At 44.0% G+C, this 19,911-nt stretch overlaps 1 protein-coding gene across 4 annotated transcripts in view; it reads right to left on the reverse strand.

The window, feature by feature from the left end:
- The window catches only part of EDARADD (EDAR associated via death domain), a 91,694-nt gene extending 72,087 nt beyond the window's left edge, over positions 1-19,607 (reverse strand). The window contains exons 1-3 of one of the 4 annotated variants that reach the window (XM_073241259.1): positions 19,174-19,497; positions 12,072-12,130; positions 8,374-8,413 (exon numbers count right to left, since the gene is read on the reverse strand). In XM_073241259.1, the coding sequence (XP_073097360.1) occupies positions 8,374-8,413; positions 12,072-12,130; positions 19,174-19,204 (130 nt within the window). In that variant the 5' untranslated portion in view covers positions 19,205-19,497. The other 3 variants (XM_037007308.2, XM_037007307.2, XM_037007310.2) reach the window with 3 other exon arrangements.
- Positions 19,608-19,911: the final 304 nt, after the last annotated feature.

Consider the following 19,911-nt stretch of genomic DNA (forward strand, 5'->3'; position numbering starts at 1 on the left):
TGATTAGTGAGGTTGGAAAGCTAAGACAGTTGGAATATTTGGAGAGACTGAGATTCCAGCCATTTGTGGAGAACAGGGATCCATATCTGGCTGCTTTGGGACAAAAGAAAGGCGCGCAGTCTGAGAGACTTCCTAACAGCAAGAGGGCTGCTAAAGGGGTAAGAATTTCACAGAGCTTACTGCTCAGGAGAAAGGACAGGTAGACAAGATTGTCCAGGTGCACTCTGCCCAGCAGGTTGGGAACTTTCAGGAGCTTCAGGGGCTCCATCTCCCTGGTTGGATATGCAGCTCCAAGGCCCGCCACCATGACACACAGCCTGCTGTGCCTTCCTTCCAGCCAGCCCATCCCTGGCTCACAAACCAGCAGCCCCTGCCCTGGCGTCAGACCAGCCAGAGGGAAGCCCCACCTACAGCAACTACAATCACAAAACATAGAGGCTTACACCTGCGTGTTCAGCCCACTGATTCTGGCAGTGGAGACATGCACAGCAGTCGGGAAATAGGAAACAGCTCTTTCTTTCCCCCAGGTACCAGCACCACTCCCCTGCAACCCCTGACCCTCAGTCCAGGGGCTGAGCAGCCCCAGAGACAAGAGCTTCTGGGCACTAGAGGGCACTACATAGAAACACAAAACGTCAAAGGAACCTGGTTCAGACCAAAATCTCACAAACCCCCAAAAAAGGCCCAAATGAAACTGAACTCACCAATCTTCCTATAAAAGAGTTCGGAATAAAAATCATAAACATGCTCACGGAGGGACAGAAAAATATTCAAGAACTCAGGGATGAATTCCAGTCAGAGATCCAATCATTAAGGAATATAATGGAGGGTTTTAAAAGCATATTTGATATGGTGGAGGAGATGATAAATGACATAGAAATTACAGAAGAGGAATACAAGGCACAGAGAGAAAAAAGGATCTCTAAGAATGAAAGAATATTGAGAGAACTGTGTGACCAACCCAAATGGAACAATATCCACATTATAGGGGTACCAGAAGAAGAAGAGAGAGAAAAAGGTATAGAAAGTGTCTTTGAGGAGGTAATTGCTGAAAACTTCCCCAATCTGGGGAAGGAGATAGTCTCTCAAGCCATGATGGTGCACAGATCTCCCAAAACAAGGGACCCAAGGAAGACAATACCAAGACATATAATAATTAAAATGGCAAAGATCAAGGATAAGGACAGATTATTAAAAGCAGCCAGAGAGAGAAACAAGATTACATACAAAGCCCATCAGGCTATCATCAGACTTCTCAGCAGAAACCTTATAGGCCAGAAGGGAGTGGCATGATATATTTAACACAATGAAGCAGAAGGGCCTTGAACCAAGAATACTTTCTCTGGAAAGATTATCATTTAAATTTGAAGGAGGGATTAAACAATTACCAGATAAGCAAAAGATGAGAGAATTTATCTCCCACAAACCGTCACTACAGTGTATTTTGGAGGGACTGCTATACAACGAAGTGTTTCTAAAGATAAACAGTGGTCACCAGGCGTAATAAAACCATGGTAAAGAAAGTAGAACAATTAATTACTAAGTAAATGCAAAATTAAATCAACTACTCCTAAGGTCAGTGAAGGGATAGACAAAGAGTACAGAATATGATACCTAATATATAAAGAATGGAGGAGGAAGAAAAAGGAGGAGAGAAAAGAAAAGAACTTTTAAATTGTGTTTTTAATAGCCTACTAAGTGAGTTAAGTTAGATCTTAGATAGTAAGGAAGTTACCCTTGAACCTTTGGGTAACCACAAATCTAAAGCCTGCAATGGCAATAAGCACATACCTATCAATAATCACCCTAAATATAAATGGTCTGAATACACCAATCAAAAGACATAGAGTCACTGAATGGATAAAAAAACAAGACCCATCTAGATGCTGCCTACAAGAGACTCACTTCAAATCCAAAGACATACACAGACTAAAAGTGAAGGGATGGAAGAAGATATTTCATGCAACTAATAGGGAGAAAAAAGCAGGAGTAGCAGTAATTATATCAGACAAAATAGACTTCAAAACAAAGAAAATCACAAGAGACAAAGAAGGACAGTACATAATGATAAAGGGGTCAATCCAATGAGAAGCTATAACCATTATAAATATCTATGCTCTGAACACAGGATCACCTACATATGTGAAACAAATACTAACAGAATTAAAAGGGGAAATAGAATGCAATGCATTCATTCTAGGAGACTTCAACATATCACTCACTCCAAAGGACAGATCAATAGGACAGAAAATAAGAAAGGAGACAGAGGCATTGAACAACACACTAGAACAGATGGACCTAACAGACATCTACAGAACTCTACACCCAAAAGCAACAGAATACACATTCTTCTCAAGTGCACATGGAATATTTTCAAAAATAGATCATATATTTGGCCACAAAAAGCCTCAGTATATTCAAAAAGATTGAAATTGTACCAACCAGCTTCTCAGATCACAAAGGTATGAAATTAGGAATAAATTACACAAAGAAAACAAAAAATCCCACAAACACATGGAGGCTTCACAACATGCTTCTAAATAACAAGTGGATCAATGACCAAATAAAAACAGAAATCAAGCAATATAGGGAGACAAATGACAACAATAATTCAAAACCACAAAATCTGTGGGACGCAGCCAGGGTGATGCCAAGAGGAAAGTATATTGCAATACAGGCCTACCTCAGGAAAGAAGAAAAATCCCATATGAACAGTCTAAACTCACAATTAACAAAACTAGAAAATGAAGAACAAATGAGGCCCAAAGTCAGTAGAAGGAAGGGCATAATAAAGATTACAACAGAAATAAATAAAATCGAGAAGAGTGAAACAACAAAAAGAACCACTGAAAGCAAAACTTTGTTCTTTGAGAAAATAAACAAAATAGATAAACCACTACAGATTTATCAAAAAAAGGGAGTCTATACGCATAAACAGAATTAGAAATGAGAAAGGAAAAATCACTATGGACACCACAGAAATACAAAGAATTATTACACAATACTATGAAAAATTACATGCCAACAAACTGGAAAACCTAGAAGAAATGGACAACTTTCTAGGAAAATACAACTTTCCAAGGCTGACCCAGAAAGAAACAGAAAATCTGAACAGACCAATTAGCAGCAAGAAAATTTAATTGATAATCAAAAAACTACCTAAGAACAAAACCCCTGGATCAGATGGCTTCACCACTGAATTTTACAAACATGTAGTGAAGACGTAATACCCATTTTCCTTAAAGTTTTCAGAAAAGTAGAAGAAGAGGGAATAATTCCAAACTCATTCTATGAGGCCAGCATCACTCTAATACCAAATCCAGGCAAAGACACCACAAAAAAAGAAAATTGCAGACCAATATCCCTGATGAACATAGATGCAAAAATACTCAACAAAATATTAGCAAACCATTACAATTAGCACACATAATGTAGGAGAGGGTGGAAGGGAAAGGCAGTGTAACACAGAGAAGACAAGTAGGGATTTTATAGCATCTTACTATGCTGATGGACAGTGACTGTAATGGGGTATGTGGTGATTATGGGGGGAATCTAGTAACCACAATGTTGTTCATGTAAGTGTATATTAATGATAACAAAAAAATTAATTAAAAATAAATTTAAAAAGAATATTAGCAAACCAAATTCAAGAATATATCAAAAATATCATCCATCATGATCAAGTAGGATTTATTCCAGGGATGCAAGAATGGTACAATATTAGAAAAACCATCAACATCATCCACCACATCAACAAAAAGGACAAAAACCATATGATCATCTCCACTGATGCTGAAAAAGCATTCAACAAAATTCAACATCCATTCATGATAAAAACTCTCAACAAAATGGGTATAAAGGGCAAGTACCTCAATATAATAAAGACCATATATGACAAAACCACAGTCAACATCATACTTAACAGCGAGAAGCTGAAAGCTTTTCCTTTAAGATCAGGAACAAGACAAGGATGCCCAATCTCTCCACTTTTATTCAACATAGTACTGGAGGTCCTCGCCATGGCAATCAGACAACACAAAGAAATAAAAGGCATCCAGATTGGTAAAGAAGAACTTAAACTGTCATTGTTTTCAGATGACATGATATTGTACATAAAAAACCCTAAAGAATCTACTCCAAAACTGCTAGAACTAATATCTGAATTCAGCAAAGTTGCAGGAGACAAAATTAATACACAGAAATCTGTTGCATTCCTATACACAAATGATGAACTAGCAGAAAGAGAAATCAGGAAAACAATTCCATTCATAGTTGAATAAAATACCTAGGAAGTAAAAGACCTATACTCTGAAAACTACAAGATCCTCATGAGAGAAATTAAAGAAGACACCAATAAATGGAAACACATCCTGTGCTCATGAATAGGAAGAATTTATATTGTCAAATGGCCAACCTGCCTAAAGCAATCTACAGATTCAATGCAATTTCTATTGAAATACCAACAGCATTCTTCAGTGAACTAGAGAAATTCATTCTAAAATTCATATGGAACAACAAAAGACCCCAAATAGCCAAAGCAATCCTGAGAAGGAAGAATAAAGCTGGGGGGATTACACTCCCTAACTTCAAGCTCTACTACAAAGCCACAGTAATCAAGACAATTTGGTACTGGCACAAGAGCAGACCCATAGACCAGTGAAACAGAATAGAGAGCCCAGATATAGAGCCAAGCATAGATGGTCAATTAATACATGATAAAGGAGCCATGGATATACAATGGGGAAATGACAGCCTTTTCAACAGCTGGTGTTGGCAAAACTGGACAGCTACATGCAAGAGAATGAAACTAGATTATTGTTTAACCCCATACACAAAAGTCAACTCGAAATGGATCAAAGACCTGAATGTAAGTCATGAAACCATAAAACTCTTAGAAGAAAACATAGGCAAAAATGTCCTGAATGTACACATGAGCAACTTCTTCCTGAATGCACCTCCTCAAGCAAGGTAAACAAAAGCAAAAATGAACACATGGGTCTACATCAAACTAAAAAGTTTCTGTACGGCAAAGGTCATCATCAACAGAACAAAAAGGCATCCTACAGTATGGGAGAATATATTTGTAAATGACATATCGGACAAGGGGTTAACATCCAAAATATATAAAGAACTCATATGCCTCAACACCTAAAAAGCAAATAACCCGTTTAAAAAATGGGCATAGGATATGAAGAGACAGTTCTCCAAAGAAGAAATTCAGATGGCCAACAGACACATGAAAAGATGCTCCACATCACTAATCATCAGGGAAATGCAAATTAAAACTACAAGGAGATATCACCTCACACCAGTAAGGATGGCCAGCATCGAAAAGACTAAGAACAACAAATGCTGGCGAGGATATGGAGAAAGGGGAACCCTCGTATACTGCTGGTGGGAATGTAAGCTAGTTCAACCATTGTGGAAAGCAATGTGAACATTCCTCAAAAAGCTAAAAATAGCAATACTATTTGACCCAGGATTTCCACTCCTAGGAATTTATCCAAAGAATACAAGTCCTTAGATTCAAAAAGACATATGCACCCCTATGTTTATTGCAGCACTATTTACAACAGCCAAGAAATGGAAGCAACCTAAGTGTCCATCAGTAGTTGAATGGATAAAGAAGATGTGGTGCATATATGCAATAGAATACTATTCAGCCATAAGAAAGAAATAAATCCTACCGTTTGCAACAACATGGATGGAGGTGGAGGATATTATGCTCAGTGAAATAAGCCAGGTGGATAAAGACAAATGCCAAATGATTTCCCTCATTTGTGGGGCATAACAATGGAGCAGAACTGAAGGAACAAAATAGCAACAGACTCACAGACTCCAAGAAGGGATTAGTGGTTACCAAATGGGAGGGGTTGGGGAGGGTAGGTGGGGAGGGAGGGAGCAGGGGATTGAGAGATATCATGATTAGTGCACATGATGTGTTGGGGGGTATCACGGGGAAGACAGTGTAGCTCAGAGAAGACAAATAGTGACTCTGTGGCATCTTACTATACTGACGGACAGTGACTGCAATGGGATATGGGGGGGCGGCGATAATACGGGTTAATGTAGTAACCACATTGTTTTTTCATGTGAAACCTTCATAAGAGCATATACCAATAATACCTTAATAAAAAAAAGTGGATTAAAAAAAATTCTGGCTATGTGGTTCCTTATATGTAAGATAGTGTATTTCTTTGGAGATAAGAAACTATGTGCTTAATAATACTGTTCCCCAAGAATAAGGACACAGGAAGGATCCAGAGGATGGTTTCAACAGTAATGTAACTTGTAAACTCATCACCATTTTAATTAAGGTTTTGTAAAACTCAAATTCTAGGACATGGTACAGTTATTGTAGTATCAAGTTGCTAAGCAATAATCTTTTTTCTTCAAAACAGGTAATCACATTCAAGGGTAGTAAAAAAGATTTTCAGACAGATCCAGCCATGACACTAGATTTCCAGAGTCACTGCAGCTCAGTCTTTGTGTAAAAAGGTTCCACTTCCACTCTTCCCACTTTGCTAGGGGGGCTTTCGACATCCTCAGCCCTGATTTTTCACAATTCTTGGGTTAGATTTCTTTCCACCCCTGTTGCTGCTTGTGTGTGCCAGGCACCCTTCCAGAAGCATTTCACTGCATTCTCACTAGCACCCTGGAAGTGGATACTAACACTGTCCTCCGTATGCAGCAGACAGGAAGCTGTCACCTGCTAGAGCCACTCAGAGCAAAGCAGGGCCCTATGGCTGCTGGTTGGTTCTCTCTGCTATCCTCACTGGCAGGCAAACCAAAAGCTTTAGCTTCCTGGGCAGGCTCTTAAAGTGAGTCTGTGGTCCAACCACTCAGTTATATGTTAAAATGCAGGTTCCTGGGTTTGACCCCAGACCCACCACATCATGATTTCAGGAGCAGCTGGGTCCAGAATTGTCATTTTAAGCAAGTGCTGAAATGATTCTTCATTGCACACTGCAGTCTAAGGAGCACTGCTTCCCATCAGTCCTGGGTTGCCTGGCTTGCACTGTTTGGCTGAACTGGAGAATTAGAGGATTCAGGACTCTTGGAAAAGGGAAGGGGGATGTAAACTTGTCAGAAGCCTTCCCTAGTACAGCTGAGATTTGGACTCAAACCTAGCCTTCAATCTCTTTTGCCTACACCACTGCCACTCCCAGGACATGCACACATTGCTAAAGGAATGAAATTCTAATGGTGTAATTGCAGGAAGCAGGGAAAAGAGGCTGCAATGGTGGGAGGGGAGACTTGGCATAACTCCAGACGTAACCACAGGTGGGGCCCTGGCAGAGACTGCACTCCCAACCCTCCAGTCAGGGGACGCTATGACTACCAACACCGTGAGAACTGCCGGGAAAACCCACATTATGTGTGCAGGGAAGGCCTACCTCTCAGGAAGCAGTGAGCCCCTGCCTTCTCTGAAACTGGTCAGATCTGATGGTTCCCACTCCTCCTCTCTGGGTTGTCATCAGAGCACAAGGTAAATGCTCCAAGGGGACAACCAGTACCTGGCCTCTGTAGTGGAGACAGCCTTGCAGATCGTCCCACAGGAGGAATTCAGAAAGACTGAGGCCTAGCCCTGTTATGGTACCTACTATGCCTAAAACATTAGTCTCTGGCTTATAAAAGAGAGCTTTTATTGCTTTGGGACATAATAAGTATCTCTTGTCTCTTGGTCAAGTAAGAAAACCCTCTTTCTCACAGTCTGAGTGGAACTCACTCTCCACCCTCCCCCACCCAACCACAGGGCACAGACCTGGCTGCAGTCCTCCGCCTTCCTGAGGACAACAGCTGATCAGGGACAGCCACACGACACAAACGGCCCATATCACAGTTGTCCCTAATACCGCTCTGGAAGCCAGGGCAAAGACTCTCCTTCCCTGCCACCTGAGAGGTGCCAAGTAAAGTCAAAGGTGTGGGGACCATCTTCCCCACCATGTAGGAAAAATCTGCCCAAGAGTGGAAACTACAAAGAAGAAGAGAGAGCCATGAGAGAGCAACTGAGCCGAAGGGCATCACTTAAATGCTTGGATCCAACAATGTCCAAAGGCCCTAGGCCAATATATCTCTTCCCTCTTTGTAAAACTAATTTGAATTAGGTTTCCGTCACTTACAACCCAGAGTCCAGACTATTCTCATTTTATGCATGTTAAAAACACCATAGGAATTTAATGTATAATTTGTTATGAAACAATTTATAGGTTTAATAAGAAAATTTATGCCTGAGATAATTAGTAAGTCATGAATTAAATGATCAGTATGTTTCTTTTTGTAATTTTAAATAAGAAAAACTATCTTGACTAGTGCTTTGTACAAGATATTAAAATAATCACAAATTCAAGTAGTTTTATTAACTGTACATACCTTTAGGGAGTCCCGTATCTTGAATGGGGTATTTGTCTGGCTGTAGAAACCAACAAAAGAGGAAAGTTATTTTTAAACACAGTAGTCAATTATAAGATCAAGGTGAATGGAAAGCTTTGTATTGGGGAAGTTATGATATTCATTTAAAACCTTGTAAGTTTTTAGTTTTGGACTTATCAATAAGCCTGATCCACTCTGCTTGTTTTATTCTCAATTTATAAAATAAAATCAAGGTTGACAAGAAGTTAAAGTTAATGTTGGAACATGAAACAGAATAATCCTCCCTGATTTCCTCAGAACCACACTTCCTTTCTTTTCTGTAGCATTACTCTCTCTAATCTACTTCTTGCTCTTTAAAATTGAAGAGCATTTATTCTCATGAATTACAGGGATAGACCCATTTCTTCTCACTTATTCTGTGACATTCATTTGGGTCAACAAGCATGTACTCTGGACAATTCTCACTTTTGTGGAGCTCTGTCCTGGGTTGAGTAGGACAAAAGGCAACTATCCTTTTGACTGCATAGACTTACAGATCAGTTACTCACTACGCACAATGATGCACAGTTCCTCAATGCATTGGTAGGGGGCTGCACAGTTAGAGGGAATTCAAAATAACAAATGCTCTTACAATCACATATTTCTCCTTTGTTGGTACCTACCTGCAGGTATCAATTGTTCTGGAAACTTTTACTTCAGATTAAATAACGCAGTCATTCTCTGAACACTTCTGCGAAAAGAGTGAGAGTGTGTCCTACTTCCCCATCCGGCCCCCTGCCCCCAGCTCAGCTCCTACTCTCCACCCACCTGGGCCTTTGTATCCACTGCCCTCCAGCCTTCAAAAAAGTTATACCTTCCAACTTTCCTGTAGGTCTCCCCAAGCCTTCCTCTGATAGAGGAGAAAAAGAAAAGTGGAACCAAGGATTTTGTTTTGAACACCTTTCCTTAGAGTTCCTTTGGAGCTGGGCAGTAAAGTTTCAGAACCTCTAGAAATCTCCAACCTTCTTTCCACAAAAGAAATCCATTAATCATGAAGAACAGAAAAGTCAAATTGTTTTCCCCCACATGAAATCCTTCTCAATTCTTCTCCCCAGAGCAAGGAAAACACACTTGTTGCTGTAACATTTATCAGGCCAAGTTCTTGTTTATTTCCTCAGATGGATGCTGAGGTTTTCAAGAGAAGGAACTATGATCTTTGCATCCCCAGATTTTGACTCAGTGTTAATTAAACACCTGCCCAAAGTCTGCATGAATGAACAAACAGGCTGCAGCAAGGGGGGGTCTCCTGGAGAGACAGACCTTGGAGCTCGGCCTGAAGGATGCCCAGGACTCGGATGACTGACAGGAAGGCGCATGGCAATTGCAGATGGCAGACACGAAGGAGCAAGTCCAGGCAGCCTGGAGAGTGACAGGAGCAGAAGACCATCAGCCTGACGCAGAGATGCACGTTGGATGGAGAAAGAGGAAGAGGAAGAGGGGGCTGGATATGAAATAATGGAACCAGTTTACACAGAAGACCCTGGAAGTGAGGCAAAGGTAGGGAGCCATTCTAGGTCCTTGGGACATTGGCCTATCAGACATTGCTGCCTGCCTTGTGCCCAGCTCTGCATATGAGAAGATGGTCAGTCTTGAGGGAAATCAGACAAGCAGACAATTCTGGCACAGTGTGAAAACGCAGGGACTGAGCCATGCAGAAGGATGTGACTGAAGGTCCCAAGGGAAGGCAAAGAGGCTGAATTCAGAGACAGGGTATGCCCTAACTCAGGGGGGGGCGCACAGAGCTCATTAGGTGAGGAAGCTGAGAATTTCCTTCCTGGCGGGAACAGCAAGTCATTATCCTAGGGAAGAGCAGTGAATAACTACACGCAGCTGGCTCATCGAGGGCTGCTGAGTAAGTCATGGGGAACCTCACCTGCCATGACAAGGGAACATGTTTAATCCTGAGAGCAGCAACGTTGTGGGTTGAAAAGTGTCACTCCAAAAAGACACGTTGAAGTCCTAGGCCCCAGAACCTCTGAATGTGACCTCAGTTGGAAATAGGTTCATTATAGATGTAATTCATTAAGATGATGTCATACTGGAATAGAGTGGGTCCTTAACCCAATATGACCAGTGTCCTTGTCAGAGAAGAGACACCAAGACTCAGATACAGGGAAAGACGGCTCCAGAGGAGCTTCAAGCCAAGGAGCCCATCGGACTGCCGACAGCCCCAGAGGCTGGGACAGACGAGACAGGGGTCCTCCCTACAGGTTTCAGAGGGGCATGGCCCTGCCAGCACCTGGATCTCAGACAGGCTCCAGAGCTTGAGACAATACACTTGCATTGTTTAAGTCACCCAGCGCATGGTACTATGTTACGGCAGCCCCAGCAGACTGAAATGGGGAAGGTTTGGAGAAATCACTTTGCCCCCAGCATGAAGAAGTGAGCAGAGGTAGCTGTCACCCAGGGTGAGAGAGAAGGAGACAGCTCTGAGAGAGAAGCTGGTGTCAGAGAAGTGAGTGGGGGACTGAGATATCCCAGGTGGGGTGGTAGGGAGGAAAAGGGCTGGGCCAGTTGAGTAACACTGTAGGGAACCCAAAGGCTTAGGAACAGACCAGCCAGCGGAATGACAGGAAGTGACCACAGGGTCAATCGGCACTGTTTTTATGAGAAGTAAGGGGCAGGGAATTTCCTCAAATTGATTTCCACTGTGTGTCAAGGCTTTACCCCCTGTGCTGTCCTCTTGCCAAACTGTGCAGTGGTAACTAAAGGACATGAAAACATTCCTCTTGAATCACCAAGGACTTAAAGACATGCAATTATATTGTTCAGTGTATTTTATGTCATTCTAACTAAATTAGTTCATCAGATTTTTCATTGCTCCAAACACTGTAAAAAAGGAGCATGTCTCACACTGTATGCAGAGTGACCCATGCCATGTTGTCCAGGCATTTACCTAGACAAGGAAGAGCTGTGCAGGAGAGCGGGGCTCCAATCTGGGTGAGTTCACACAACTCAGTTCACTTTCATTTCCTCATCTGTAGAACGGGGATGAAGTACTGGTTCCACCATCTCATAGGTCATTTGGAGGATGGAAAGGAACATACGTCAGGTCACAGGGAAGCCTTAGCAGCAGATGTGCCACAGAGCACATGTGGGGAGAGCAGCAGGAAGGTGAAGCCAGCTGCTGGGTTTGAATCCTGCCCAGGCCGCTTCCAACTTAGGCAACTTCCCTCACCCCATGCTTTAGCTTTTCATCTGGAAACTAGGCAGTGCCTAAACCTTCTAGGATTGTTATGGGGATTAAATGCAGCAACCCAGGTAAATCAAACCGCGTGGGTCCATCTGGCACAGATGCAGCCCCCAGGTACTGTAACATAGTCCTGCTTTTTGGTGCAATCACATGTTAGATATTTTGAATTTTGGAGAAGAAAAAACTAAAAGCAGACAAGTACACAAAGACCTCACATAATCTAAGAAGTTCGCTTTTGTTATGTGCAAAACAAGGACAGAATCTAATGCCATTTTTTGCCTAGAGAAATCCATAGTTTATTATGTCACAGAGATGACCATGATAAAGAAACTTATCTTGGAAAAATCTTATCTTGGAGGGTGTCTAATCTTCATGCAAATACTGAGGAATAAAAATGGTAAGAGATAACAAAGAGAAAAAAGGAAAAACAAGAGTCCCCACCACTAATGTAATATTTGTAACCTACCGTGTTAAAGGATAAAGTGCTAGGGTCTGTGTCTTCCACTGGCTCCTTTGCCATAAGATCTGTAAAAAACAAAACCAAAAACAAATGTAGAGTATTTTCTTTAAGAGCACAAATGTGTTCTTTGATAACTGTCTTCCTATAGATGCAAGCTGCCCTAGCCAAGTTGGAGAAAAATTTTATTTTCAATCCTTAGTGGAGATAAAATAAGAAGTACTGGGTTCAAACTGCATCAAGAAAGATTTAGACAGATTTTATTTTTTAAGAAGCACTATTTTGGAACAGTTTACTTACAAATATTTACAAATAATCAGAAGTTGCAAATAACCACAAGTTATGCAGACATGATATTGACTCTTTTGCATATTGCATTCAATTATAATGAGCAGAAATTATTTAATTCTGACTCTTGCTTCTTCCCTTATTTGCTACTCTTTTGAAATTCATTTTTATCAATTTAAAATATTAAGCTTTGAAATGTGGCTTAGGTGAATTAATAAAGTTAGAAAATGCCTCACAGAATCTTTATCAAACAAAATGTGATTTTGATTTATCAATGTTGCTTCTTATGTTTTACTACTTGTTGATTTAAGGAATTTAGTAAGGAAATAAAGAAACAGGTACAGGCCTTGGTGGGGGCCACCACTAGATCTTAAAAATCTGTAAAATTAGAAAACAGTTACCTCTCTCCAAGACACTACTAGCCATCTGCCAGAAAACTGCGTAATAAAAACCAAATCTGTTTGAGCCGGAATCCTCTAGATTTGTGCAGTGCACAACCTGGAAAACCTTAAGTGGCAGCCTTGGGCCAGCCAAGATTCAACTTTCATTTTTTCCTTAGATCTTCATTAAGTACATACTGTGGATGAAGTACGAGGCCCAGGAAATACCTTTGGGGATCCAAACAAGCATGGCAAGATGATTTAGTGAGATAATCATTCACGTTTGTTCTCCCTAGATGTTTCCCTTCCAGAATGTGTCTGGGCTTTCCACCTTTCTTTCTCCAGTGGGTGTTGACAATGTCCAAAAGAGAAGAGTGTAAAGGAGAATTTTTCTCTGTTTCCTGACAGTCTAGTCACTGGAGAGATTAAACGAGGTGGCCCCGAGGAATGGGGATGACGAAGAGAGCAGGGAATAAACGCCTGCAGCTTTATGAGTGGAGGCTGTGCCCTGGTCCCTGGCTGAGCCCAGAGGTGGCAATACGATGCCAGGGAGAGCACAAAGGGGGCTTACCCCTGGTCCCAGGCTTTACAGCCCTAGCAAAGAAACCTGTGACTGTGTATGGTACAGAAACAGATGGCTGCTGGATCTCAAGGGTCTTCTCTGGCTCAGACAATGAGGGCATCAATGCTACCCTAATCCATTAAAAATTCAAGGCCCCTCCCTAGTTTTCCAAGCACTACTTTATTCTCTCAGATTCCTGTGTGACCTAAGGAGGGGGCCAGGGCCCTAGTCTGAACTAACATGGAATTTCCTGCCATCCCAGTGGAATATAGTCTCAGATTTGGATTTAGATCAATAAAAGATGACAAGAGCAAATTGTGTTGCTGACTCCACCTTGAGTTTACAGAACTCCTGCTGCCAAGTAAAGGTGATTATAATACAGAGCACTTAGTCTTAAGACAGCGGAAGTGAAGAATGATTTGGAAACACACAGAAGAGTACATGTCTGAGGTGCATGGTGAGAAGGTGGGAAAGGAGGACGGATAGTGAAAAGCCTGCAGAGGAATTGGCATCTGAGTCCAAAAGGATGAGTTGAAGATAGCAAGAGAAAGGGTTGGGAGAGGAAGGCATTCTAGGCAGAGGGAATAGCATAGGCAAAGGCCTAAGAAAGGTCCAGCCCACACCTAGGATGTGTCTACACATGCATTTGGTTTTCTAGTTCCTCCTTCCCATCTTTCTCACATTCTGGTTCCCGGCTGGGGAGGAGCTGGTAGAGGCCTCCACTAAATAACCTCAAGATCCTTCTTCTGTCCCTCTCACAGCCTCATCTCAATGATTTCATTTTCACTCCAGTGTACCTGGATGAAAACATTTGAAAAACATTACCTCCACCAGGGGTGTGGTATTCCAGCAGGTGTCAACAACAAGGGAATTTCAGGTCAATGGGCTGGAGAGCCTTGACATGTAGGGTGTAGAAGGGTGGGGGTTCTAACTGCCCCTGACAGCATCCTGTGCAGACACTGCCTGTTATATGGCGGTGTTAGTCCTGCCTGTGTCTATGACAAGTTAGTCCTGTTTCTTAGAAAAAAATTCATATGAGAGGAAGGAAAAAGAAAACAATCATGAGGAGGAACATGGAGGAGATGGTGGGAAAGGCAGAAACAGCAGTGATGTTGCCAACAGGACAGTGAAAGGAAGGCCTTGCGTGGAGAGGGCCTGGTTCCTCGCTGCCAAGTGACTGAGGGCTAGTGGTCTGGCCTTGAGCGAGTCTAGCGATGGGACCCTGTATGACTTGCATATGTGTTGGCAGCCTGGGGCTCTTCCTCCATAACACGAGGGGCCCGGAGGGCTGGCTCCCATCTCAGCTGATCATCATTATTCTGGCCAGGCCACGACTGGGAACCACCGGGCTGGATGAACTCCCACTGCCCACAGAATATAGCTGGCTCTGTGATACAATGGAGCATGTCTCAGAAGGTTACAGGGTGGCAGGGAGACATAGGCAGACTGCAAGTGTGGAGGCCCGATGTCTCTTGTCTGGAATTTCTGAGAATAAATAGAACTTGGGATGGGACAAGCACATGAAATGCAAGGTGTTTTTGTTTACTGAAGCAGGACAGCAAAGTGAGGGGCAGTCAGGAAAGGCAATGTGTTTAGGACCGATATGGCAGGCACTTTTAGGTGTTTTATTTTTTTCATTAGAGTGGTTGTGACTGTATCAGCCTCTGACACAGATTGGCTGTGGATGAAACTCTTCCTATGTATTATGGCAAATCTGGACAGACCCAGGTCTATTGTGGCTCCCCACACGCTCCACCTGATGCCATGCATCACCGGGTGGCTGCTGTGCCTCATGCAGAACTGCCTGCATCCTCACAGGCCAGGGTGCTGTGCATCAAAATTCGGAGCAGGGCTGATCCTTCTTCTCAGACTGGACTAGAAGTAGGAAGCTGTCCTAAAGTATTTCTGAGAGAGCTCTTGGAGTTGCATGTTTACAATATCACTAAGTATAAAGTCTAACAGTCTATTTAGCCATTTTAAATGCTTATTTTTAAAGGCCCCAGGTAGCAGCAGGCTAGGCCCCCAGGCAAGGCTCTGGTATCAGGTGGGACACGGGGCACAGAAAAGCTAAAACAGAAAAGGGGACCACGTGAGTTCTGAGACTGCGAGACCAGCAGCCCCCCACGCCGGGTGGGCCTTCCTCTGGCTCCAGATGAAGTTGTGCTGTCCCAGGCACTGCTTTTCTCTAAAGCGGCCTCGGCTCTCCCAGATCGGTGCCTCTAAACAAGGCATGGTGACTGCAAATTAGCTGGCAATTGGCAAAGGGGATCTCAGCAAGGGAAGGAGAAAATGATGTGTAATTTGCACCAGCATCTTCTGGAGAGTTCCTCAAAAGTTATGAGGGAAGCCCATGGTGAATGGATGCAGCATGGCCTCTGGGCAGGCACCTGGCCCAGCTCTCAGAGACCTCGGGTGAACACAAACTAGATGGATTGCACAGGCATTTGTTTCTCCGGACCTCGTGTCCCTAATCTGTGAAATTCACGGTGAAGAGGGACTCCACGTGCCCTTCCAGCTTTAAAGGTCCATCAGTAGTGAGAAGTAGAAGAGCTCTCAGAAATCCACATGCCAGTGCAGACATATTGTTTAATGTGTCTTCTCTTGTCTTCAGCAGCACCCCTGCTCTGTCATCCTCAGAACTCAGAGCAGAGGTTGAACAAGCCGAGAAAAGACCAGGGACCAAGAAAGTGTGTCCTAGAGGGACTTTTCTGGAGGGTGGCCGAGCATTAGGAGTGTCAGTCAAGCACTTGTTCTGCAGAGACAATCAAACTGAGGGGCCCGGGCAGGGGAAGAGGAGGGAAGAGATGAAACACAGGGACAAAGGGGAGAGGCAGAGAAGGGGACAATCTTGAAAAGAGAGAAGGACTCTTATGAAACAGAGGTATTGTAAGAAAGGAAAAGAAATGAAGTGGGCACCAGAAAACCCTCTGGGAGGCAGAGGGAGGGAAGAAGAAAGGAAGAAAGAAAAACCACAGCTGGCCACCACTTTCTGGTGGATGTGGGGATAGAACTGGGTGGTCCCGCTTTTCAAACAAGGGTGCTCCTTGAAGCGGTTCACCCGTTCACTGTTTCTGCTCGCAGCACTACTGAAGTTTATGAGGAAGGCAGGTTGCCACCTCAGACCTATCTGAGCACGCAGGGGGCTGGGAAGGGCGTGTGACAGGTGACATGCCACCTAAGGGGCCCTAGGGCCTGAGCTGGTCTCTAGGGTCAGGGCTCCCAGCCAGCATCCTCGCTATGCAGTGCAAATGAGACCCGAATAACAAAGGGAGAACATGAAATGACGTGCTCATGGCTATAGGCACTTGGCTCACTACAATGAAGCAATGGATGGTACCACTCCTCAGCTCAGACTTTCAAAGCCTCTTTCTTTGTTTCTGTCTCTAGTATCTGTGTGAACACAAACCAGATTTTACTCATATTCACATCAGACAGACAATTCTGACTCATTCCCTGTTAGACTGCTTATCAGTAGCAGAAACAGTTAGATAGCTACCCTCTACCAGCAGGACTCTTTTTCTTCCAAATGACCTCAGTAGTCTTGTAAATTTTCTCCCTGTGAAACAGTTTTTTCAATTAAGCTCATAACATAGTGTCATAATACACATAAACCTCTGTTATATGCAAGTGGCTATACAAACACCTTTTTTTTTTAAACTTTACAAGGTAAACTCAGTTAACACATCTAAATTGATGAACACATTCCTAAGATGTCATCATGGAGAGTTTTTTCTGCTCAGTTTGAAGCATCTGGTGAATCTGTATGTCTTTCATTCATCACTAAGGTGTTAAGTGTTCAGGCTGGATTTTACTATGTGCTGGATATTGTGTCAGGTGTTCAAGATGAGCTGTTGAGCTCAACAGATGTGTGATCTGCCCAAGAGCTTATAGCCTAAGGGAGGAGAGAGAGACATTGGTGAAATGATCACAGCTAGAAATGCCAAAGAGAAAGGAAGGTACAGGGTGTACTGACAGTGGATAACATGGTGTTTGATCTACCTCACTTTGGTGCTGAAATCTGAAGGATACATGGGAGGTAACTGGAGTTGGGGTTGGTGAAGGAGCCTTCCAAGCAGTGAGAAAACCTATGCAAAGGCCTGCAGGCAGAAAGTCTGTCAAGGAAACAAGAGGAGACAGTGTGGCTGCAGTGCAAGGAGGCAGGCACAGAACTGGCACGACTCGGTTGAAGGGACAGGTAGAGATGGATGTACATAGCATGGAAACCAAGTAAGGACTGCAGATTTCCTGGAAAGCCAAGGCAGGTTTCTTAGTAGTGAAATGACAGGACCTGATTTGTTTTTAAAAGGTCACTCTGGCCACCTTTTGGTGATGGGTTGGTAGAAGGCAAGAGTGGTTGTGAAAACACCAGTTGGGAAGTGAGTGCAGGAAATCAGATGCAGGAGTATGGTAACTTGGTCTGGGGTGGAGAGGTGAAAATTCCATCCAACAAGTTCCACATATTAGCACTTCTTACAGAAAAGGGGCAGGTGGGTGTGTCCAAAAGGTTACAGACACTAAATGAGATGTTAGAAAGGGGAACTTATTTTAAACCCCTTTTTAAAATGAAGAAACCCTCCTCTGACTGATAGAATTTCAGAGTAGGAATGGACATGAGGACATCTTTCAGATGCTTGAACATGTTCAACCTCTCTGCAAAGTGACAAGGAGATCTCCACCTTAGCAGCCATGCCCCTTTTGTAGGAAGTCAAGAAGATTTCACCTACAGGTTCGTGGCCTACCTCTCAAAGTCAAGGAGATAGACTCCTTCCTAAGGACATTTTCATTTCCTCGGTAGTAAAGTCTGGTCTAACACCTCCCAACATCTTGTCAGTTAGGTTCTCAGAGCAGGAGGTCCATGTGGGGATAGGTGGGATGGGGAGTGGTAGGATTTATCCCTTTATTTCCCTTCTGTTTTTCCAAACAATAGATATGGGGGAGGGGGAAGGGTAGCCAGACAATTTCTCTTCCATCTCTTCCATCTCCCATCCAGGAAAATCTCCCAAACCCCGCACATCACAATGATCATTTAGCTGTCTTCTGACCTACCTCCAGACACTTCGTCTCCTCCCTACTGCTCAAGCCACAGATTTTAACATTCACGCTCTATCCATGCCCCAGCCCAAGAAATAAAATACGAAGCACATGCATCTAAGTAGCTGAATGCGGTTCTGCGCCTGTACATCTGGTTCTCTCCCTAGTCTTTCCAACCTCAACAAAAACTAGAAGCAGCTTCGGTGTGCTCTGGGGGCATCTATCATGCATGCATTTGTGTGTTCAACAAACATTTATTGAGGAACCGGTCTGGGTTATGGAAGAACAAGGATAGAGAATTCCTGGGAGTTGAAGACCGAGGAGGATTTTAAATTCAAGTAAGAGATTAAAGAAAAATCTAGAGTCTGGCAAACACACATTTTAAAATAAGGAGGCCATTATTCAAAGGACTCTATAGGTGGGACACCAAAGGTGGGATCCGCCTCTTGGTTTCGTGGATACAAGTCTATGAAATAGATCCGAGGGCCAACATTTAGAACAAAACTACTTAAAAGTGAAATGAGACAAGAGAAAAAGTGGGAAGTCGCGTGAGTCGGGGAAAGAACGAACCAGCTGGGGGGAAACTGCAGCCCGCCCGCTGCGCTCTCCCCGGCGGGCGGTGTGAGGAACTTGCTCCAGCCAGGCATCCCCAGTCCTGAACAAAAGCGGCCGAGGAGTGGAAGGGGGGCGGCAGCGCCCCGGGCACGCGCGGGGGTGACCAGGGGCAGGGCCGGGGCGCGGGAGGCGGGGGCTCTGGGCGGCCGGGGCGCCTCTCGGGGGGTCGCGGCCCGGGCAGAGCTCCGGCCCGCGGTCCCCCTCCAGGTGAGCGAGCGGCACCGCGTCACTTTACCTGCGCGCGCAGGGTCGTCCGGAGAAGCCATGCGGGCGGGTGGCGCGGCCTCCGGGACCGGGCCGAGAGCGCGGTGGCGGGGAGCGCAGCCCGCAGCGCCGCCCGCCCGCGCCGCGCCCCCTCCTGCCGCCGGTCCTCCCTGCGGTGGCGGTGGCGGCTGCGCTCCCCGCTCCGTGCTCGCCCTGCGCCGGGACGCGGCCCTTCGCGCACGCCCGGGATGGGATGCCTGGCGGCGACGGGGTATTTAAACGATTTCCTGACGGCGGGGCCGGGGAGGAGCGGCGTGATGGCACACGCTAATAATCCCCAGTCTGACTTTTCTTTGGCATTAAGTCACCTGACCTCCGGGTTGCGCAGCACAGAGGGAGTGTGAGCGGGGCGTCTGGTCCGCGCTCGTTCAGCGGCTCTAGAAAAAGCTGGGGTTTCTCTCGGAAATGCTGAAGTGGCACGTAAAAAAGGAAGCAAAGCTATGGTTAACAGAAAGGGTGTTTATCCCGGATTTACCCGAGAGCACAGATTGTAATCGTTTACTAAGAATATATTTAAGATGGTTGTATTTTAACTAAACCTATCACCAAGAATAAATCTACTATCCAAAGGTTACAGGCGATTTAAATTTAAGAGGGATCTGAAGGCTTTTAAATGATCTGTGTCTGCCTTGGCTCATAGAAATCAAACCAATATAAGATTGTATATGAACGATACTTAAATTAAAAAAAGAAAGACTAGAAAGGAGCT

This window comes from Manis javanica, chromosome 7, assembly GCF_040802235.1.
Source record: "Manis javanica isolate MJ-LG chromosome 7, MJ_LKY, whole genome shotgun sequence".
In the NCBI taxonomy this organism is placed as follows: Eukaryota; Metazoa; Chordata; class Mammalia; order Pholidota; family Manidae; genus Manis; species Manis javanica.